Here is a 23689-nt window from a genome sequence, read left to right as displayed (position 1 = left end):
AAGCATGAAACCTATCAGTAATGAAGAAACGCTAATATGAAGATAAAACTGGCTGAAGGCAATTAAAATAAAATGCTATGTAACCCATTTTTGTTGTTCTTTTGTATTTTACTCTGCTATGAATCATATCCAGTATATAGGTCTCGTATCCCTTGTATTCTCATGAAGATCTGAGGGAAATCAGTGTTAATGTTGGTTTGGTATAAAGAAACCTCTGCCTCTGGTGGCGAGGAGCAAGCGTGATTTCATTTGGTTTAAAGCTTTATCATTCATGATCTAGTTACTATTATTGCAGTTATCATTATTATTATTGCTATATTATCACTTCTATTATTGGACTGGCTGTTGACAACCTGGTGTTCAACTGCAAATGTCTTTGCTCTTGTTTTTCTCTTGTATACTGTAACTATTTCTAGACGACAGTGAGTTTTCTAAAGGACAAAATAAAACATTCATTGTAGAAGAAGCATGCTTTCTTCCGTTTGCTTTCATTTCTTATTTAAATAAAAGGGAATGCTGAGTTCATTATGCTTTAAAAGGTTAAATAGTGGTCAACCTATGGGTTATTTTAATGCATGGTTTAGAAAGAATGAGTTCTGTGTTTGGATAGACATAGAGATGTGTACACATTGCACTATATATTATTATTGAAAAACAATATAATATACATATGTTAATTTGTGTACATAATTGCAAGCTATAGAAAAAAATAGCCATGCATTTATGTATTTGTTGCTCTCATTAACCCTAAAACCACACTAAATATGTATCGTATGTTCCCAAGAACGACATGAGGGTGAGTAGTTAATGACAGAATCTTCACTGTTGGGTGAACTAACCCTTTAAAAACAGTCCCTCAGTTATGCAAGTAAAACTACTACAACCGTATCCGCCAATGTTTTTTATTGAATTAATTTTTAGAGCTTTTACTCTAAACAAAAATGACAGCATTTGAATTCCCGAATCAAGACAAAAATAATCTACCCAAGTAAGAATTTAAGGTGAGCGCCAGTTAAAATTACGCCCACACACTTCAACATTTTTAGAAAATAAAATAAAGCAATATAAAATTGGATTTTAAAAGTCAGTTTATCACAATATATCCACAGAGACGACCAGAGACCACACATTTAAGATTGTTACACTGAGCACAGACAGACACCTGACCTGCTGCTTCTCACCTCGGAGCGAACGCTGTCATCTTTGGTGCCAATTCTCTTTTGAACACAGTCATAAGATGCAGGCGAGCAGTGCCAGACATTTTGAAATGAACAGGTAAAATGATGAAATGGAACCGAGACGTGGGAAAGAAGAATTAACGGTCCAATGATGTAACAGGGCAAACACACAAACACAACTAATGTCAAAAGTGGAGCTCTACGCAATAGCTTACTTTGCACTGAAACATTTACAGTCCTGCATAGTTATTCAAACTTACAAACTAAGGCGTTTTGTTGACAGTCTTGGGAGTTCTTGTACTTCTATTAAGCAAAACTAAACTGAAAATTCAAGTAGGCTATAATCTCATAATTTTCCTCTATGAAACGCTTTCACACAAGATTCATTCATCCATAAAAGTATGTTTTTTTTTTCTTTCACAAGGTCCAGTGAGATACGCAGCACCAAAGACAGCAAGACATCATACATACTGACCTCGAAAGAAAATATATCACATAATATTAATGTATATTTTATATACATACCCATTTTATTCTATTAATACACTTAAACATCATATGTCCCTGTCGAAAAATGATAAATAATTTACCCATATGTATTATTAACAGCTACTATTCTAACAGTCTTCGAAGGAAACGGCTGGACTATCCCATCCCTTTAGGAAAGAAAAGAAACACAGGAATGCACGTTTCCAGCCAACATGAACTTAAATAGAAATGATGTTGCTTTGTTTCGTACTCCTCTCACTTCCTCTAGCTCTATGTCCACAGTGATTAAGGTCTTGTGTAAACATGTTGACAAACAGCAAAAATTCAAATGCACCCGGCTCTCTCCAATCATCCAGAACACTGATCGATTAAAAGCAGAATGAAGTTAACTGAAGAAGAAGGGTCGTTAATGAACGAAAGCGCAGTATTTGTTCATCCAAGCAGCTGAAAACATCCGTCGCCAGCGGTGTCCACTTCTACATTCTGGCTGTGGCGGTCAGTGGGACTTCCTCTTCGTGTCTCCCCCCTGACTTTGGTTTGCATCTGTGGAAAATCCAGACAAACTTCTGTCTCGGTGCAGTTACAAGATTTCATGAAATCTGCATTTCAAACAGTCTGTTCCAAAACCCAGCGAGCAACATGTGCCAACGCAAAGGCGGTTTCTAAACCACAGGCAAGCTTTAGAAAATCCCTCGTTTGGCCTCTAGTCTAGTGTGGATACACTTGGTGTGCTCCGGCCTTTAGTTAATATTAATGTACCAGGCTTCCCTGTATAGTTGAAAGAATTAATTGAGAGATTTATTTCATTACGAAAAATCTATAGGTTTTTACTGCACCTGAAATACTTCCAAACTAACTGAATGAAAACTGAATTGTGAAATGGGAGTCAATACCCAGGCCTAGTAGAGTTCCTCAAGAGGATGGTAACCGAGCTGCAACCCATTAAGCAGTGTTCAAATCAATCACTTGACATCACATGAGGTTTCACTTCAGTTAGGACGCTCCTTGTCTATGGCGACAGACTAGGTTTTGGAACAGAGCTAATGCCACACTAATGAAACACAGAAGAAGGATTGAAACAAGCAGAGGAAGTAAAGGAATGGTCAACAGCAGCAGTGAGCTGGAGGTTTCTGCAGCATTTACCTGAGAAAGCAAGCTGCAAGTGGGGAGGTAGAGCGACCTGAGACCCTGGCAGAAGACTCTTAAACAGATCTGGGGGACGGCAGGACAGGTGGAAAGAAAGATGGACAGAGGGAAGAGATGGAAGAGTGCACAACAATCCAGGAGCAAATGAGATGGCAGGAATGCAGCACCGAAACAGGATGCGAAGTGGAGAAAGAGGAAGAAAATTGAAAAACAGATTAGGGAGACACGGAAAAAGACTCGGACAAGTCACGTTACAGAAACACATTTGGCCAAACACGATACACACGAGCATCCAAGCAAAACCCCAGTCATGTACACACACTCACTCTGTGCCAGGGTGTATCCTGAGTTGGTAGCGGCTGAAGCTCCCATGTTGCTGCAGCCAGGAACCCCAGGGCCTGCAGGGTTGAAGTTGAGGAGCGAGGGGAACTGGAAGGGTAGAGAAACAGGCACTAGACCCCCGAGCATCCCGAAACCCAGGGGGAGGGAGGGGGGCACTGAGCCCAAGAGGTTACTTCCTGAAGCTGAAGACACCTGTGGGAGAGAGGGAAAAGCTTTGTTAATGCTTAGAAAGTAATGGGGGGGCTGTGTATGTTGAAAAAACACATACATTTAAATGTTTGCCATCAAACATTGAGTACACAATAACAAAACTGAAACTATATTTGCAAGCAGTTTTTCACAAAAAAAGAAAAAGAAAAATCTGACATTTGCTAAAGCCTGCCTTAAAAATATTACTGAACAATACCAACATAGCAACTGTTTGTCAGCCAAGCGTTTACTCATTTCTACTCATTTTGAAAAGTTGCACAACTGTTCTACATAAGAAATGTTGAATAGATGAAATGTCTACATATTATGAAATTTTATGAACTCATATTAAATGCAATCATTTGTAATAACTTCACCTTACTGGTTTACTGTATTTTTTGATCAAATAAAAGCAGCCTAGTTGACCATAAAACCACACCAGCCTTGCTGATCCCAAACTTCTGAATGTAGTTGAATAAAACATGAGTAAGGCCACCTCCATTTGCTTCCAGATAAACCCATGTTAATATCTTAACCATCTCATTTATGTATTGATTCAGGTCACTGTGATATACTGAAAAAACACATGATACTGTAGAGCTCACAGTTTGACAGTGAATGTAGTGTGGAAACAGTAGCAACAAAAGTTCTCTTTACTTTAAAGTCAGCTGTGAGAAGAGTTTGCACAACAAAACAATCATTTTCTTTAATGAATGGCAGATAAAACACTTTGTGATGTCAAATCAATAATACTGCATCAAATACACTTTAAAAGCACATTACTAAAAACAAGAAAAAAAAGTCACAGTTTAGAGTTAAAAAAAAGAAAAAACACCTAAAAATAACTTCTAGCCTCTGAGTGGAAAAAAGCTCATGGGCTTTGGAAAAGCACAGCACAAACAAAGGCAAGGTAATGATTAATGACTAATGACTCTCAGCGAACACAAATACTGATTAACTAAGTGCCTGAATACTGAAGCTACTTTGCTTAAAAACAGCCAGCAAACCCATACATGTAAAGTGCTACCACTCAGACATTTCGTTTAAACAGGTCTGGAGTGGACGAGGTTGCGGGACTCACATGTGACAGATGAGAGGAGACCGGAGGAGAGGGCAGGCTCATGGCTGATGCCCGACTCGTAGTAGACTTGGCACTCTGACTAGTCCCTCCCACTGGCCTCTGCCGCTGGCTGTGATTGGCAGAGACTGCTGAAGGGGAGGGGCTACCATCCTGACACCCTACAGACAGGGACGAGGCCATCAGGGTGGTGCTGGTGGTGTTTGCGCCACCGGTGGATGGACTACTGGATTTGTGTCCACCTGCAAAACTGTAACTAGCCTGTCCTGATCCAGATTTGACCACTGCAGTTCCTTGTGTGGTAAACTGCGGCCTGAAGGTTGGACTCTTGGGGTTGTATTGGTGCGAGCTCGGGATCATTTGAGGTCTGGGATGGGTGAGAGAAGGAGATGATGAGGATGACGAGGGTGAGGATGAAGGAGGAGGAGTAGGAGCAGGGGGTCGTGGTGTGAGTTTGATAACAGGAGAGCTGCTACTCAGGGAAGACTTGGTGAGCGTGGCCTGCATGGGCGTGATGAAGTTTGACTGGTTGTGTGGCATTGATAGTAGAGAGGAAGGAGAGGAAGTGGTCGGAGGAGGAGACTGCTGAGGACTCTTGGGATTCATCTGAGAGGGATGAGTGTTCATACGAGGCTGCTGGGAAACCACGGTACCGCCACCAACAGTAGTGGATTTGTTAGCACAGTTTTTTGTTTGTCCAACAGGTGGCAGAGTCTGAACCAACTTCACTCCCATTGCCCCGAATGACCTCTGCTGCGGGGGCAAGAGGGGCGAGGCGGTAGGGGGCGGACGGGGTTTTGCAGACTGCGCCGTGCTCATTCCTGAAATACCAGCTCTGTGAGTGGGCGTTCCCGAGAGTCTCTGCACAGGCCCTCCGTTCTTTAGCATCCCGAAGTTCTTGCCTCGCATGGAGGAAGAAGGAGACGAGGCGAGCGGAGAGGAGAGGGAAGGAGAGGTAGTTAGAGTGCTCATATTCGCCTTTGAGATACCAGAAGACTCTATTTTTGCTGGATGGGTGGAATGTGACAGAGGTGAGGAGAAGTGGCTGACTCCAGAGGAGGATCTGGGGACACTGGGAGAGGAGGAGGCGGGAACGCCATTGTTTGGCGTCAGTCCCTTGGCAGCGTTACTGAGGAGAGCGAGTGCTTGGGAAATGGAGTCTAGAGAGTTAGCGGCCAGATCCTCATCCAGGGAATCCGAGAGGCAGATGAGTTCAGAGGGGGAGGAGGGCGGCCTGCATGCTGGGGCGGGTAAGGCAGGCGAGGCAGAGGTGGATCCAACAGCTGGAGCGGGTCGCTGTGTCCAGCTGACGTCCTGGAGCAGATGTCAAATACAGAACCACAGTCAACAGGAGGACATATAAAACTGATGAAATTGCACCATTTGAAAATATGGATGTCATGGTAGAAAACTGGTTCAAATTTACATACCATCATTTTGGCAGCTTTTGGGGTTGGAATGATCCTTTTCTTGCCCCTGTTAAAAAACAATTCAGCGATCACAATGACATCAAAATCCATTATTGACGTAGTTTAAAGACCTGTTTACACCAAGGCAAATAATCAGTGGAGTAAATAATGCATCTGTTCAGACGGTCAACATTTGCATGGCTTAAATCCAAAATATTGCACTTTTGCAATTATACTCGCATGATGCCCAGATAAAACTACTACTTGGTGATCACAAACAGGATTTATTAGAGGAACAGTTCAGAACTGGCTCTCTTTCACTTTACTCATGCATTTGGTGTTGTTTGATTAGCAATACAGTGAATACAAAAATCTGAATGGCTGTTTGAAAACATGTAAATACTGTTTGACCTCCTTTTTCTGTCAGAATCATAAAGTCGCACAGGGCAAAAGCACATTTCTACTTTTCTGTAAGTGCCACCTACAATCATTTTTGAGCCTCTGTCTGAAGAGACAGGTCAGATTTTTGTTCCAAAAATGTATGTTGATGTGAACAGGTCTTAAACAAGAGATTCTCCACGATCCCACTGCCCTATGTCAAATCTGTATCTTCAGTTTTTAACCTACATAATAACATTGGTTGCTCATTATCTCAAAATCCACTTCTTGACTCCTTAATCCACATGACACTAATTACATAACAATTGAGCACATTTGGTCTCAAACTCAGCATTGACATAGAAAAGCATTAAATGAAGATAGGGACTAAAGTTAGGTTATGCGTGCTGTCCTCTAGGTATGGGGACATGAGAGACCACTCACAATACCTATTAATATTTCAGGATGTCTGCCATCAACTGAAATTAGAAGGCCATCTATAGCATGGGGTGCTAGAAATATAACCTCCCAAGGAAACTTTAGAAAAGGGAATGCATCACAATTTACAATATTGTTCAAGTAAACAAAACAACATAAATAGCTTAAAAATGTAATAATGTACAATCCCATTACAAATCCTTATTTTTTTCTTTACATCAAACCAATTTTTATTAACCAGCCCCAAAAAAATAAAAAATATATCAGAATATCTGAATTATACATTTCCTGTATTTAGACACATAAGTTCATAAACCATTATTAGTATGATCGCTTGCACACTCGGTTGCTAGTCTTTAGCCAAATCAGCAACTCACCAACGGTATATAATTTTAGACCCAGATATATTTGCATTCACATTAAACTCATTTTATATGCTATATAGAAAATTTGCTTTGCATATTACTTTGCTTTGTTAAAAATAGGTTTGTGTTTAAGATGGACCCTTTGTATACGACCATGTGCAAAAACTAGCCTAAAGAGACTTGACATCTTTCTCTTCTCCCCACTTTGCATGCTCTATATGGCAACTGCAAACATTAGTGTAAATATATATGAAGAGGTTGATCTACTCACAGTCCAGTGAGGTGACCGTGTACCGCACGACTCTCCTTAAAAAGCATCCTGAAAAAAAAAAAAAAAACCTGAATTATCTAGTTGCATGCTATTCTACTAGAAGAAAGTGACGTTAGCATGTAGTCAAGCACACACCTGGTCTGCATCCAGCCTTTGGGCCAGAGTGGCTTGACTTCATTCTCCATGAAGGCTTTGAGATAGTCCTCCACAGACAGAGAGCACTGCTCCAGCTCATAACAGCTCAGCTTCACACGCACCAGGTTACACAACAGAGTCCTGGGAAAAACAACACACAACATATTTATAGGACAACCCTTGATTTCTTACACTATTGGTGGCTCTGCTTCATTATATGTCTAAACCTGAGTTTGTCATCCCAGATGAACTTCTTCCTCGGTCCCATCACCCTCTTTCCTGGCTTCTCTTCATCATCATCCTCCGATCCGTTCTTCTCTCCATCTTCTATCTGCTGCCTGTGACACACATGCACACAGTCAATCTCCTAATCTATATATATATATGTGTGTGTGTGTGTGTGTGTGTCTGTCCATTCCACTAATCTAAACAAGCATACCATGAAAGCAGAAAGAGGCATTAAGTTGGGAAAGTTTAAGCCTTACTTAGCTGCAGCTTTTGCCATGCAGTCCATGTTATATCTGGAGATCTGCTCTGGCATCACGCTGCACACGGCGAGTTTGAGCTTTAACAGAGGCGTGCGCAGACGGTCATCCTGAGCAAAGAGAAAGACAACACAAAAACATTTGAGAAATGTATCCAGTGTTGGGAAACTGATCGATCTAAATTATAGCCTGTCTTACAGCTGCAAGCTGGCCATAATTGAAAGTAGTTCAAATACAGTCAAGTTGATCTGTTTGAAAACTGCTGCACAAAATGATAGCAGCATTTACCAGATACATTAAAGTGCTTCAAAGTCTGCTGAAATGATTTTGCAATCAGAATCAATCATCTGGCGCAAAAACTATCATACTATCAAAAATAATAGTGATTTCTGGGTAACAACATTAAATGCTTTATTAATTATAGTCCTAAATTATAAAATTGTTATTACTATTAATTACGACTACAATCTTGACCATTGTGAAGCTTAAAAATAAAGAGGAGGGAATCACATCTATGCCTAAATATTAATTATTCTAGAAAAACAATCCCAAGTCTTAAAGTATAGCTATATTCAAGTACTCTTTTCTGATGAAGAGAGATTTTCTAGGACAATGTTATTATTAAACTGAAACATTACGCTACACTATTTTTAAAAAACGGCACAAAATGTAGTACTTTTCGCTAAATAAAATATCCTAAAATCTCTACAGTGTATCGTATAGTCCTTCACCTGGATGTTGAGGCTGAGTTTCTTGAGTCGTTTTAGTAGCGCCTCCTTGTTGCAGGGCACAAAGGCTTCGAGGTGAGAGTACACCTCAGAACGAATGTTTGCCGGCTGCTCCTGAACCTGCAGCTCAATACTGAATGAGAAGAAAAATGATCAACGGCAAGAAACAATAGACTAGGAGGAACTACCACCAGATTTAGAGTCACAGTAAAAGCTGAATGAGAAGACACTGAGATCTGACTTACTCCAGCAAGATATTATTCATATCCAGAGTGAAGAATTTCTTTCTGCCTTCTTGATCAAATTGCCTCGATGCCTGAGTTCAAATAAATAAAACAAAAATCAAGTTAGGCTGGAAAATGATATTACTGTCAGAACATGAAGTCCCTGAAGTGTTTTTAAAATGGGAAGTGGATTTGTGGGTGTATATTTGCTCTCTTGCTCTCTCTCTGTAACTATGCATTTAACTTCAAAGTTGGATGTAATGCAATTTATATAACAGGTAGCTATCACCAAAAATACTCAGTGGCCTTTATTCTTATAAATTCATCTGCTTTCACAGAACAGGCTGGAATAGATTTGAAACTACTTTCTGATGCAATATCATACATTTTATTCTTAGGTCTACTTATAACATTAGTAGAAGTCATCATTTCTAAGACGTCTTTGTAAAAGCCTCTGCAATGCTTTGCTCATGCAGGGCTGTGAATCTGCCCCAGCCTTCAATAGCAATCACTTAACAAATCCTGCAATACATTGAGAGACATTCACAAACCAGACTGTGCTGAAATGTGTCTGAAGCGGATCAGATCAGACTGAAATCATTAGGGATCTTGTTAAAAATAAGCCAACATTAGAGACATAGACAAGAGCTTTTTTTTCAGCGTGGAATGAATAGATGGATTTTTGAGCTCTTGAAGCCCCCGCTATGGTTTCAACTCTTATTTAAAAAGATAAATAATTTGGTTTTTTTTTCATGACATGACTTTGTTTAACTGAAATGAGAGCTACTCACAGCTCGGAGGTCTTCTATGCGCTTGATCAAAGGGGCTGGAAGACCATCGGGGAGAGGTGGAAAAGAGATGAGACCACCCTGCCCTCGACTCAGTCCCCCTCCTCCAATCTTGTGCCCCAACGATGAACCCAAGCCAACCTGTCCATTCTCTCTGGCTGATGGGTGCATCTGGGGCCCTGCGTCCAAAAAACTAAAATCCAGGTCACACATGAGATCCTGAAGCTCGCTTTCATTGGCCGAACTAAACAATGACATCATGGCGGGGTCAGCCGTCAGGTCGGCTAGTGAAAGGTCATTGTTGTTGGTGTTGATTTGGAGATGGGAGTTGTGCAGTAGGTTGTTGGAGCTGGGAGTGTTGGTGAGACCAGGGCCCGGATGAGACGCACTGGCATCCTGTTTCCGCATCTCTTCCTTCTCTCGTGTGAAACGGCGGAGCATTGCAGCCAGACAGAGCGAATCCTTCATCAGTTTCTTCCTCTTCTTCTTCTCAGGGCGATGAAGGCTCAGACCAGACACTCTGTGAGCAAACATACAGTCAAAAAGTGATTAAAATGCATTCATAATGAGCTAATTCACGTCAACTACACAAACAGCTTAGTAAAGAAACACTTTAAAGAAAACTAATTCTTACCCTTGTTTAGCTACTTTGTTCTTCCTGGGTTTTTTCTCCTCTATACTGGTTGCATCTTTCTTCTTCCTTCTTTTTATCAGTGGTTCCTCTCCATCTCTCATCTACAACCAGAAAGCACTTTATTAAGATAAACGTGATAAATGGAGTTTTATGAAAAACAAACTTTTTAAGGGATTGCAATTCTGCCCTTATTCACCCTCATGGTGCTTTAAACCTATAAGATTTTATTAACCTTTGAAACACAAACGAGGATTTTATTTCATTGAAACGTGAAAGATTTCTGTCCCTCCGCCAAAAAAAATTCTATATTATAAATTCTATATATATATATATATATATATATATATATATATATATATATACATATACATAACATTACATTTACATTTATTCATTTAGCAGACGCTTTTATCCAAAGCGACTTACAGATGAGGAAGCAATCAAAACCAACAAAAAGAGCAATGATATATAAGTGCTATAACAAGTCTCAGTTAGGTTAACACAGTACACGTAGCATGGGATTTTAAATAATATAATAAATAAAAAAAGAAAACAGATAGAATAAAAAAAAGAATAGAGCAAGCTAGTGTTAAGAGATCTTTACACACACACACACACACACACACACACACATACAATTGAATAATATATGAAAAGAAAATAGAATACAAAAAGATTAGAAAGGTAGTTAGATTTTTTTAAAGAATAGAATTAAAATAGTGAGTGTTAAAGTTAGAGGGTCAAATAAAGATGGAAGAGATGTGTTTTAAGCCGATTCTTGAAGATGGCTAAGGACTCAGCTGCTCGGATTGAGTTGGGGAGGTCATTCCACCAGGAGGGAACATTTAATTTAAAAGTCCGTAAAAGTGACTTTGTGCTTCTTTGGGATAGCACAATCAAGCGACGTTCACTTGCAGAACACAAGCTTCTAGAGGGCACATAAGTCTGAAGTAATGAATTTAGGTAAATGGGTGCAGAGCCAGTGGTAGTTTTGTAGACAAACATCAATGCCTTGAATTTTATACGAGCAGCTATTGGAAGCCAGTGCAAATTGATAAACAGAGGTGTGACGTGTATTCTTTTTGGCTCATTAAAAATTAATCTTGCTGCCGCATTCTGAATTAATTGTAAAGGTTTGATAGAATTGGCTGGAAGACCTGTCAAGAGGGCATTGCAATAGTCCAGCCTGGACAGAACAAGAGCTTGAACATGGAGTTGTGCAGCATGTTCCGAAAGAAAGGGCTTGATCTATATATATATATATATATATATATATAAAAGCATATGATTAAAGTGATTTAATCCAAGTCTAATAAAGAGACACAATGACTTTACATGATAAACAGATTTATTTTAGGCTTTTATTCACATATCGCATGTCAAGGAAGCACGTTTGAGCTTTTGTTTACCATATTTGATGAGGTCTGAATTAAATCCCTTGATCAAAGCGATCACGTCTCTTCTGTTTAAACAACTCTGTTCATACGGATTTCATTTGTGTTTTAAAAGATCACCAAAAGCCTTATGGGCTTGCGACGACATTCAGGTGAATTTTCATCTTTGGGTGAACGGTCTCTTTAACAGGTCTATATATCATTTAGTGGCCCTGTTTACACATGGTAACTGCATCCGTCTGGGGTGATCTGATCACAAGCGTTCAGTCGAGACATAAATAGAAGTGAAAATGGGGTTCAAACTGTTTTGTGATCTGGCCACTCAAACCACATCTGAACGAAGCGAACGGTTTTAAACTCTGAAGATTTCATGCACCTTAATCTGATTAATTTATACACATACACCCGTTTGTGGTAAGATTAAAATTAAAACATGCATTTGGGAGCAACAGTATGTCAATTATCTCCTATAGCATAGGAAGAGAAATCAGAGATCCTCCATTTGACAACATCAAGTGGTTAACCGAGATACATTGCAGATGCATAATAAAAATCTAACGTCAATGTCCGTCTATCTATCTCTAACTGACCAGATCACCCATGATGGACATTAATAACCCAGTGTGCACAGGGTCATTTGACAAAAACAAAGTAAACTCACCCTGGATTTTTCTTTTTTGCCCCCATCCTCTCCTTCAGATTCAGAGGCAGCTCTGAACTGCAAAGTACCCGTATTAATGTAGAATCCACCAAGCTTGGTGGTCAGGGAGGCTGGAACAAGCTCATCATACTGACAGGAAGAAGACACAATGATTTACAGAAGTATTATGCTGATTGTTGTCTGGATTTCTGAGGTTATGGCAAAAAGGACTCGGCAACCACACATTTCAAATCAATCCATAAGGTAAATCTATCCATCACTGACTTCAATATGAATGGGGGAAAAAAAACACCCCTCAAGTTCAGAGAGCAATGAGGCCGAGTCGGTAAACAGCATGTTAAATGCCAATCGATCATCTCCATAGTGATGTCTGTCTGTTGCCATGGCAAGTGCCCACTCACAGCTTCCGAGTTGTCTATGAAGGGGTCACTCTCATCGTAGCCGAAGCCAATGTCAATCAAATCCTGCATCCGATCTTTCCGCCTCTTTTTCCCTGCGTTACCCTGTAAGGACGTCGGTGGTAGCGGCAACGTGACCTTTGGCATTTGAGTGCCCACACATTTGAATATGCAACTTAAAATCATAGAACAACACTCACGTATTTGCTTTCAAACTTTTTGGCCAGTGCCTCGACCTCCCGACGTTCTCTCTCATCATCATTAAAGGGATCATTGGGGTCCAGGGAAGACTTAGAATCTGGTGGATTTTTCTTGGCCTGTGAAGTGAAAAAAATTAAGTAAGGCTAGCTGGGACAATTAATTTTTCCAATTTGGATGGGTGGATCAGAATGAGTACAATACATTCTGTATCAATATTATTAATAATGGAAATGATTTCCATTCAAACTTGAAAAAAAAAAAGGATATTCCACCCAAAAAAAGTAAAAAAAGGTTTCAGAATTGCCTCTATGCCAATTTCAGTTCCCACTGATTTCTATTGATTTTTGTTGTTGTTGTTTTTTGTCCATACAATGGAAGTAAATGGGAACTGAAAGTGCCTCAGGATTCTCAGCATTCTTCAGAATATTATATTTTGTGTTCCACACAGAAGAAAGTAAGTCATACAGGTTTAAAATTACATTTTATTTTCTATATTTTGGGGTGGACTATCTCTTTTGGGTCCATTCACACTAAGATCGAATGCTTTATAGTTTTAATTAATAATCGTTAAAATTCTACAATAATAGGGAATTCCACACCACAACTATTAAAAAAAATGACACATAGGAACAATATCAATGGAATCGCTTTTAAGAACACTTTAAAGACAAAGACAGCCAATCAGAATCCAGCTGACTTTAAAGAGCTTGTGCATTTAAAGCTGCAGAAAACATAACTGCAACATGCTCATAATAAACAGATGTAGCTTTTATTCAGTTTGAACTGGTATTGCTTTAGACTCCATCGTCGTGTTGTGTAGCAGTAGAATTATTATCACTGATATTATTAATAGCAACTTAAAAGGACACCAATGATCATGTGATATCAACATGAAGACTCCCATGAGGTGGCAACCCACTTCATGTAGAACAAAACCGATTACAACACAGATAAATACAATGCTTATCACAAGTGAGTGCACACCAATTTAAATGACATTTCTAAAAACAAAAAACAAAAAAAAAAAAAACATTTAAAAGCAAAGCATTTTTTAATTAGAAAAAAAGTGCACTTTTAAGAAAACAAATCATGTGACATATGTCAAAGGCCAGGCCTACATTCATAAAAGTTACAAGAACAGCACTTAGCAGCAATTCAGCTCTCCTTTAATGATACTGTGCTCACGGGGGTCACGTACTCAACAAAGTGCTCTAAAGTTTATGAGCAAAAAGGATAGACACGCGTCATGAAAAATTAAATGTACTTCTCACTCTATCACAGCATATGTCACACTTGTCACTCAGTAGGAGATCCTCTGAAGAGGACTTTATTTCTGGACTCCATAGCTAACAGGCTAATGCATAAGCAAAATCAGCAAAAACAAGCAAGAGGTGGATTTTCCATAACAAGTAATGGTTTAACTAGTACTCTCTCTTCACTGAAGTGATCGGGATAGTTACTCTGTACCTGTTGAGACTGGATGAGCTCGCTGTAGTTGAACTCGGCCGAGCACTGCTCGTTAGGCTCGGACAGACACAGGTTGAGGCGCACGGTCTTCCCTTTAGGCTCTTCACCGTCTCTCTTCCCGATCAAAGCCCCGCGGTCACCCGCTGCCGTCACCCCGGTCTCCATCATCTTCGTCTTGTCGTCTCTGTCAAAACTCATCTCGGCGGATTCGTCCTCCTCCAGCCGCTGTCTCCTGCCCTCCGCGCCCGGACCGCCGGACAGGGTGACAAACTGCACTTTTCTCGGTTCGGCCATTTGGATGTTCAGTGCTCTTGGACACACACTCGCTCGCTAGCTCGCACTCAGCGGTAGGGCTCGACTTCGCCAAACAACTTGATTTAAAGAGCTCCAAGCCGGGTGGAAGCGGCGCTCGGAGGCGGTTCTGGTGCTACAGTCCCCTTCGCGCCTCACGGGGTGTGCGTGGGAAGGGATGGCCGGGTGAAGGTTGATTTTGGAGGCGCAAGCATCCTCGGTCGCTTCACTCGGGGGACTCAGGAGCTCCGAACAGCCATCTTAGATGAGAGAGAGTAAATAAAAGAGCGCAGACGAGCGAACTGAGCCTGCGCACACACAGACACCGGAAACGGCATGCGTGACGGAGAGGGCGCCTTGGCCAATCAGAGGACGCCGACGGCGGCAGCGCGTCCAATCAGAGGCGGGCCTACAGGCTACAGACGCTCTAACGAGCAATTAGAGATGTCACGGTAAAAAAAAAGGCTTCCCCTTGAAATTGAACTAATACGTAGATATGGAACTAATAGAGGAAAGTGGTTTAAGGTGTTTCCTAAAGGCGCTTATCATATGTTGAGATTTTCTGTTGTTTTGATTTAAATAGCCCAGGAGATGTAATAGTAATGCTTGACAATAACGTTCAATTAATGCAGTGACTAAGATAACTAATAAACAATACGTTACAGTATTTATTAATATTTGTTCTAATTAATAAAAACACAACTATTTGTTTCCATTTTAGCTCAAGTCCTTCTAATAATATGAACAGAGACAACTTTTGATTTTAATAATGTATAAGTAAATGTCAAAATAAGCAAACTAAGATTAACAAAAAAGATTTTCATTTTTTACTGCACTTCATTTTAAGGTGTCATTGTTACAGTGTAATTATACATTTAGGGAGTGTACGGAGTAATATCAATTAACTTTTACTATATGGTTAGGGTTTGGTTTAGGGTTAATTGCATGTAATTATGCACAATTAATTGTTATTATAATAGTAAGTACATGTAACATAAGTAACGAGGACACCTTAAAATAAAACGTTTCCTCATTGTTAGTTCATGTTAACAAACGGTTCCTTTTTGTAAAGTGTTGCCAATAAAAATACAATATAATTTATTCTTTTTTGATGCAAAACAAATATTCATTTTTCAGATCTTTTCTGTTAGTTAGTCACAGCCTGTTTTGAAACAATTTAATTGGCTTAGTCATTGACATCACTTGTTCCAAAGGTGTGAGCTAGATAACTATAACACAGATGAATCTTTATAGCACTGTATACAATTTTATAAAACCTGTCAAATTAAGACATTTTTTGGTCCCAAGCCAAAACAATAAAAGTTTATGTAGTCACAAGTATGAAAAGATGTCAACTTTATTTGTTGCACTGTCCATCTCACCGAAAACATTCACTGACATGGATACATTGTAAATATAGTGTTCTCTTTCGGACAACTGCAAATTAAAAAAAGATATTATTCTCATAATAAAGTAAATGTTTTAGTGTGTCTGCACTTCTTGTAGCTTTATAAGAGCATCAGATTTTTTTTCTTTCTAAGATGCATCTTAACTGTTGTACTCATCACAAATTTTGTTGACAGACAAACAAGCGTAAGGATACCATACAAAAAAAAAAAAATTATCCAATAATAACTACTACAGTGTGTTAGCACATTTGTAAATGCGATCAGAGAGCCACTCTGTTGTCTTTGGCCCATTTCTTCATGATGCGGATGATGTACTCAACTTGTGGGTTGCCAGTGCTCTTCAACATCGGCAAAACCTCCTTCAGTGTCTCTCTGAAAACAAAGCAAAAAAAATAAATCTATATAATATACTTGGATGAGCTATGGCTGTCTATTATAACCCTATCAAGTCTACTGTATCATATTTGATACATACATTTCTAAGGCCCCTAAATTATCAATATCATCAAAACTGTTGTACTAAACTCCTCTGTCATCTGATTGACAGTTATACTCTTTTAGCGAGTAAAAAAAAAAAAAATCCTAAAATGGTCCACCTTCAGGTTGTGGTACATGTGACTTGTGACTGATTTTTATATAGCAATCATAAATATTTATACATTGTTTGTGATATCTTAAGATGAACACTTAATAGATGGAAACAACTAATTGTTAATTGATTACGCACCAATCTTTTTTTTTGGATATGAGTACGAATATGATACATCAGACTTTTAAGGAATGTTTATTTGTACATCTCTCGGTCATCATAGTAGTGAATTGTATTGTATGTTTTGCCCCGAAATGAAAAGATACCAGAATGTCATCTTTTCGGCCATATAAATACCAGCAACTGCACCACATTGCACAGTTTTGCCTGGCTAAAGCCTGAATAAAACAGCTGTTTTTTTTCCTCCTCGAATGTCACTTCTTTATTTCTCACTTTATCATAACTAAATGAGCCATAAAAGCCTGGTGTATCAAATATGATTTCTCCACAAAAAAAAAGCAGATATGGAAATTTCATAATATTTTGCCTAAAGGTGCAATAAACGATTCAATTCAATAAAAAAAAAAGAAAACTTTTATGACTATTATTTCATATGTCAGGCAATATTGGATTAAATGTAGAACTAATAACTCTAATTTTATGAATTTAGTTTCATAACCTGAACCAAATAATAAAAGCCGTTAAATTGCATTTAACACCTCGTTCCTCAGGCATGTCATTGGTTCATACCTGGACTCTCGGCCTGCCAGGATGAGCTGGAAGATCCCGACACATGCTCCACGCTTCCCCTCCCAGTACTCAGGGTTTTGATCCAGTCTCTCTAGAGCATCAAATGCTTTAGCTGCATAATAGAACTGCCCCATCTGAAAAGAGCTCACAGAATAAATAGAGATAATCGAATGTAACCTTCAGAAGAAAACACAACAAGCAGAATCAGGGCTGTAGAAACAATGGCCACAAACTTATGTGGGCTGAACAAATATCAACAGTAAATGGTTATTTCACTATGGCTAGCACGCTACGGTTTTTAACACACTGCCTTTATTAAAAAACAATTAGTACCCAGCTGATATATGAATGAAAATGTGTTCAGAATCTGAACCTTGTAGCAGTCATTCGCGATGAGCTGCAGGAGGCTGAAAGGGTCAGATGAGGTTTCCAGTCTGAGATAGAGCTCCCAGGCCTGTCGAGCCTTCTGATTCATAATGTCTAGAACACAGGAGGGAGGATGACATGAGACAGAGAGGTCTCATGCGTCTACAGAAATGACTAATCAAAAAGAGTTGATGTGTACAAGACGCTTCGAAAGACCATTCCAGTCATTCATCTTCACTGAGGTCAAAACCGAATTGTACTAGCCCAGAACAGGAGATCTGTCGGATATTGTTCAAAACGTTCAAAGACGTATAGGAAAACTTACAGCAGCGCGCCAACCAGCTCAGGTAAACATAATCATTCTTGATCTTCTCATTCTGGATGAGCAGGAACACCTGTTCACATTCAATTCAGATTTAGTCGCACTACTTGCAGAAGGTTCCTAAATCATATTTACTGAACCACGGTTGTTCTGTACCTCTTCAGCCTCCCTGTAGTTTCCCAGGGCAGCCTTGGCCTGAGCGTAGTTAAAGTTGAATGCGTCATCGTTGTAGAAGTAACTCTGCAGGGAAGCAAGAGGGATATTTGATGCTGATGTCTTTAATGCTTCTGCTTCGAGTCCAAACACTCTGATATGTGTATTACCTTGACTGAGTTGAGATATATAAGCACATCCTCAAACTGTTTCAGCAGGAAAAAGCAAGAGGCCATACACTGCCTGCCGGGTATCGTGTCTAATAAGAAGAGAATAGATCATTAAATGTGTTTACATGTCCAGGGCAAAGGCACATGCATTCTCAGTGAAACTAATGTACTAATTTGTACATGATACATGAAACTAATGTATTTTATTTATGTGCTATGTAGCTAAATTAATAAATAAGTAGATAAGTAAATTCATAAATCCAAGAGGTACAAAATGAACACTTAACAAGTGCCTAATTAAACAAATAAATAAGTTGGTGAGAAAATAAAGCTATTTTATCAGAGATTAAATATTTATTTATTTTCTTTACAGAACTTCCTGTTACACTTATATTCAATATGCCTTTTTATTTTATTTTACAGAACAACAGTAAAATTGCAATACTAATATTCATAATGTCTCTCTTGTCAAGCGTTAAACCGCAGAGCTTTTATTTTTGCAAAAAAATAAAAAATTAATTAAATTAAATTAATTAAATTTATGCATTTAGCAGACGCTTTTATCCAAAGCGACTTACAGTGCATTCAGGCTATCAATTTTTACCTATCATGTGTTCCCGGGGAATCGAACCCCCAACCTTGCGCTTGACAACGTAATGCGCGACCAATTGAGCTACAGGAACACTAAATAAAAAAATAGACCTCAAAGCTTCTATTTTGTTGACAACAGATTCTCATAACAAATTTGGGGAGATGATGTTTGTCACTGAAAACATCAGCTGCTCGCGTGTAAATGAACACAGTGCTGCGCTTCCAGCAATCATCGGTTTAACATGAATCACACAAATGGATAATTCTGGCTTCAAAATAACAGTTTTTGCAGTCGTACATTAGGGAAAACACCATTTTAATAAAAAATATTTATAAAATAATATTGGATTTTCACCATGTCAGGTGCAAATTACATTTTGTAGTAAAACAGAAATGATATATAATTGAGAGCCACTTTCAGTCTAGGATGAGACAGTTTGTGCCAAGAAAACAAACTCTGTCACTGGCTCCATTCAATACAGCACAGGGGCCCGGCTGCTGAACCAGCGCTAATATCGTTATTGTTAGCCTAAACAATGATGTTACCACATTCACTGGCAGAGCCTCCAACCAACTGGAAAAACTGCTGGGCGATTTTTAAATGGTCCCTCTGTGAAAATACACAAACATAGTTTTGGGAATTTTTGGGGGAAAACATGTGCAAAGGCTTTGAGAGGAAATACTGTTATCTGATATGAATGAACCTCACGAACCGATCCGATATCTTGTCCCAAAGCAGCATTCACCACCCCCTTCAGAATATATTCCTGTGAATGACACCAGAGGATAAAATGTTATCACTAGATAATCAATTTTCATGTGAGATGGAAAATGGTTATATATATGGTGGAAAATATGATTTGATGAGGTTATAATTATCAGTCCATTCATGCTGGTACTACAAAGACAATCACATCCCATACAAGCAGACAAAACCCATTACAATCACTTATAAACTCTAATCCACTCACTGTCAGTCAGAAAGGAGAAATAAATACCTGGGGTGTGGTGGGCTCAAGGTCTTTGATGAGTTTGTAGGCCTCCTGAATGTCATCTAATGAGAGATGGCGAAGTGAATAACAAACCTGATAAGCCAGTCTCACTGTATCTGCTAAAGACAAGAGGCTACGCCTGATCGACATACCTTGTCTGAAATAGTAGATGACCAGGTTGAGTCTGGCCTCTGATATGACATCAATCAGAGGAGGTAAAACCTGCAAGGCCCCCTCACCCCCACGAAACACAACCAGATTGTGCTGAATGAGTTCTTTAGCATACTGAAACGAGCTGGAAGAGATATCCATCAGGTTCTTCAACTCCGTCTGAAGAGTCAAAAAGGAGAAAAAAAGGTTCATTAAAGAACTTAAAACCACATTTGCATTGTTACACAAAATGACTTCATAGTAGTGTAACTGACCTCAGCAGCTTTGCCATTGTAGAGTCTGAAGTGGTTGCAGGCTTTGAGGTTGAGAGCGATAGTAGAGTCAGGAATACTCTGCAGATACACGGCCAACACCTCCTGAGACACGTCATAGTAATCCAGCTTATAGTAACACAAAGCCACATACACATTCAGGGCCAGAAATTCTCTGCAGGATTGGAGAGAGACAGATCATTTGTCAATACTGATGCTTTGCTGTACGAAGAAAGAAAGTGTTGACATTTCATATCTCATTATAGTATTGTACAAATGCATTGTAAGTCTTCTAAAAGGTTCTGGTTCATATGTTGATGCGATCATGATGTAATTCTGAAGCACCTGTTCTGTAGTAAGATGCGTTTGTAGATATCAATGGCCTCTTGGTAATGAGAGCGCATATAATGAATGGAAGCCAAGCTCAGCTGATCCTCGGTCACGTCCTCCAGGTTCTGATGGAAACCCATCAGCTTCTTTTCATCGCTGAACTTCACAGAGAAGAACAAAGCAGATCGTATCATCATCATCAGATGCACTACAGTAATAATGTCAACTAGGGAATTCAATTTTATGAATAACTGACCTTATGAGCTAAATGAAAGAGCAGGCGATTCTGAAGTTGAGATTTTGACCCTGCAAAAGACAGAATTTTATCATTTTTGATTATGTGCTATAAAAAAAGTATGCATTTCTAAAAGTAAAATAAAAAATTATGTTCTTTTTATAAACTGGCTGACAAAATCTATTAATGTTTCCATCAAAATATTTTGTAACACTGTTTTCAACATTGATAATGTTACTTAAACACTGAAATCAGCATAATAGAATGATTTCTGAAGGTTGCAGTAATGATGCTGAAAATTCTGCTTTACCATAACAGGAAGAAATTACATTTTAAAACATATTCAAATGAAAAACAGTTGTTTCAAATGATTATAATATTACTGATTTTACTGTACTTGAAAAACCAGCCTTGGTGAGCAAAAACATCTTACAGACTTAAGTTTACAGTATGTGAAGACAAACCTTTTAATGCCGCCTCCTCTGCCTCTTTATAAAGCCCCAGGAAAAAGAGCGAACAGCCCAGATACACCCAAACATCCACCGGACACTCCGGCCTCAAAGTGAGGGCTTTGTACTCCTGAGTTTATGTAACAAATAAGAATGTGTAATGTTACAAACAACTCATTTCAAAAGACAGTCAGCCATAATGTCACACAAGCCTCGCTCTTTAAAGGTGATTCATTCCTTAGTCAAGCATGACTGACTGGATCCAACATCCTGGTGTGTCTGCACAATCTAACCTCCATTGCTCTCTTGTGGTCTCCCAAATGAAAGGCACAGAAGCCAATCCAAAGGTCTGCGTGCTCCACTGAAACTCCGCTGTTACGCTGAAACTGGGATTACAGAGTTCATGTAAATATCATAGAGTTGTAATCTGAGATCCAATGTGCTTGTTTTTGTACCTCTAATAGAGTCAGGGCTCCCAAATAGTCTCGTTGGTTTAGATAATCCTCAAGTCTTGGGATCTTCTTGCTTTTATTTTTCCTTTTCTTCTCATTAGAGCTGGTGGAGGCTTCACCACCCACTGCAGGTTTCATCCGAGACAAGAGCTTCAGGACAGAAACAAGATGCTGCTATCAGGATGTTCAACAGTTCAGATCAATTCTATTCATTTATTCTAATCATGTGTACACATAAATATTTATTCCACTTACTAATCTCTCATGCATATTCCACATACCCATTTATGCACTCATTCACAGCAACACAATCTTTTTATTTGATCCTAAGCATATGCACATATTTCGCACATTTCAATTCATTGGATATTATCTATGCAATGCAGTTTAGCATTGCACAAAGTGAGTGTTCTGTAAGTAATTTATTCATTTATTTGCATTTATTATTGTAGACAGCACATGGACTACATGTCAAACACTACCAATCAAAGCTTTTGGGTCTGTAAGACTTTTTAATTTTGAAATAGGTCTCAGTATGTTCAAGACTTCATTTAATTATTTGATCAGAAATGACATAAAAATTATTTTGATGTTATATAATGTAATTTATTCATGTCAAATTTCAGCATCATTATTTCACAGCATCAGTATGCTGATTTGACTAATATCAATACTGATAATAAGAACAGCACTTATTTGAAATATAAATATTTTGTAATACTATAAATGTCTTCACTTTTGATCAATTTAATGCTTCCGAGCTAAATGAAATTTTCCTGTGAAACTCTATAAAACCTTCCTCTAAAACTGTTTACTACAGTAATGTCTTAATATCTCAGGGGAACATTTAACTACTATCCTATCATATAGTGTGGGCACTTAAAATAATTCAAGTTACCTAACTAGGCAAGATTAACGCAGAGTATTTGTTGTTAAATGTTTTTATAGAAAACAAAAGGTAAGGGTCACTTATAGGTATAACCTATTTTTAAATGGGTAGCTAGATATATTTACAAAGGAGGGCGTTAGATTAAGTAAGTTTAGTTGTTATAATAATAATAATAAAACTAGTTACGAGATATAACTAGTTCAAAAAGTTAACCTAATGACAGCAGAAAACGTAAAAGAAAAAAAGCACATTTTTAAACTTCTTGAATTTATATATTGAATTATACCAATAGATTGCCAACATAAAAAAACATTTATGCTTGCTTGCTCAGAACATTTTATTGTGTGATTTTAATAATAACTAACGTTACATTATGTTGTTGTTACTCACCATGGTGAGGATGCTTTACTGTCCACGAACACACGATCCTGAGACTAGGCTAGATTTAGCCCGTTATTTTACTAGCACACTTATCACCATAAATCATATAAAAGGAATCACTAGATTTACAAACAGCATCGATTTAGATGTAGGAACAGGAACTGTATTTCTGTAGATGAAGTGAACTAGCCAGATAGCCTAATAGCTAGCATACATGCTAAACGACTATGTGTAGGTGTGCGTGCCGTACACGATATTTAAAAGATCTACGTTTGCTTTTGAACAAACACAAACGATACTACCTCGTGAATTAAATCAAATTATATATAAATGCGCTCGTCGTGTTGTGTTTAATGTTCTCTAGCTAATCTCGACTGCCATGTTTGGCGGCGCGGCGTCACGATGTTGCTAAGCAACCCATTCTTCAACAGATCAATGACAGAAGACCGCCATGTGATGGAATTCATGCATGTCTCTCTGGCTTTTTTTTTTATTTATCAAAATATGGTTAAAATATAACATATGGAAGGAAATATCTAAGATTGTCAACCAGAAATACA

At 38.7% G+C, this 23689-nt stretch overlaps 2 protein-coding genes across 4 annotated transcripts; both read right to left on the bottom strand.

Annotated features, from left to right (window-relative positions):
* Positions 1–888: 888 nt before the first annotated feature.
* On the bottom strand, positions 889–14964 carry LOC132161527 (ubinuclein-2-like). 3 transcript variants are annotated; one of them, XM_059571642.1, is made up of 17 exons: positions 14399–14964; positions 12931–13047; positions 12734–12835; positions 12333–12461; positions 10278–10378; positions 9647–10163; positions 8877–8947; positions 8635–8764; positions 7904–8013; positions 7646–7756; positions 7419–7559; positions 7284–7331; positions 5853–5898; positions 4426–5736; positions 3140–3347; positions 2811–2879; positions 889–2210 (listed from the first exon to the last, which is right to left on the bottom strand). In XM_059571642.1, the coding sequence occupies exons 1-17, from the start codon at positions 14690–14692 to the stop codon at positions 2164–2166; spliced, it is 3552 nt and encodes a 1183-aa protein (XP_059427625.1). In that variant the 5' UTR covers positions 14693–14964; the 3' UTR covers positions 889–2163. The 3 variants fall into 3 exon arrangements, with proteins under 3 accessions (XP_059427625.1, XP_059427626.1, XP_059427627.1); XM_059571643.1 differs by lacking the exon at positions 2811–2879; XM_059571644.1 differs by lacking the exon at positions 12734–12835.
* Positions 14965–16028: 1064 nt separating this feature from the next.
* Positions 16029–23567, bottom strand: LOC132161526 (intraflagellar transport protein 56). The gene is made up of 17 exons (XM_059571641.1): positions 23139–23567; positions 21863–22009; positions 21701–21793; positions 21423–21537; positions 20980–21029; positions 20739–20884; positions 20397–20568; positions 20124–20301; positions 19978–20033; positions 19693–19746; positions 19526–19589; positions 18389–18477; positions 18222–18305; positions 18069–18138; positions 17751–17857; positions 17378–17511; positions 16029–16470 (listed from the first exon to the last, which is right to left on the bottom strand). The coding sequence occupies exons 1-17, from the start codon at positions 23139–23141 to the stop codon at positions 16359–16361; spliced, it is 1674 nt and encodes a 557-aa protein (XP_059427624.1). The 5' UTR covers positions 23142–23567; the 3' UTR covers positions 16029–16358.
* Positions 23568–23689: the final 122 nt, after the last annotated feature.

Source organism: Carassius carassius, chromosome 17 (assembly GCF_963082965.1).
Source record: "Carassius carassius chromosome 17, fCarCar2.1, whole genome shotgun sequence".
Lineage (NCBI taxonomy): Eukaryota > Metazoa > Chordata > Actinopteri > Cypriniformes > Cyprinidae > Carassius > Carassius carassius.
The sequence above is the reverse complement of the archived record's forward strand: the minus strand, read 5'-3'. Positions and strand labels throughout refer to the sequence as shown.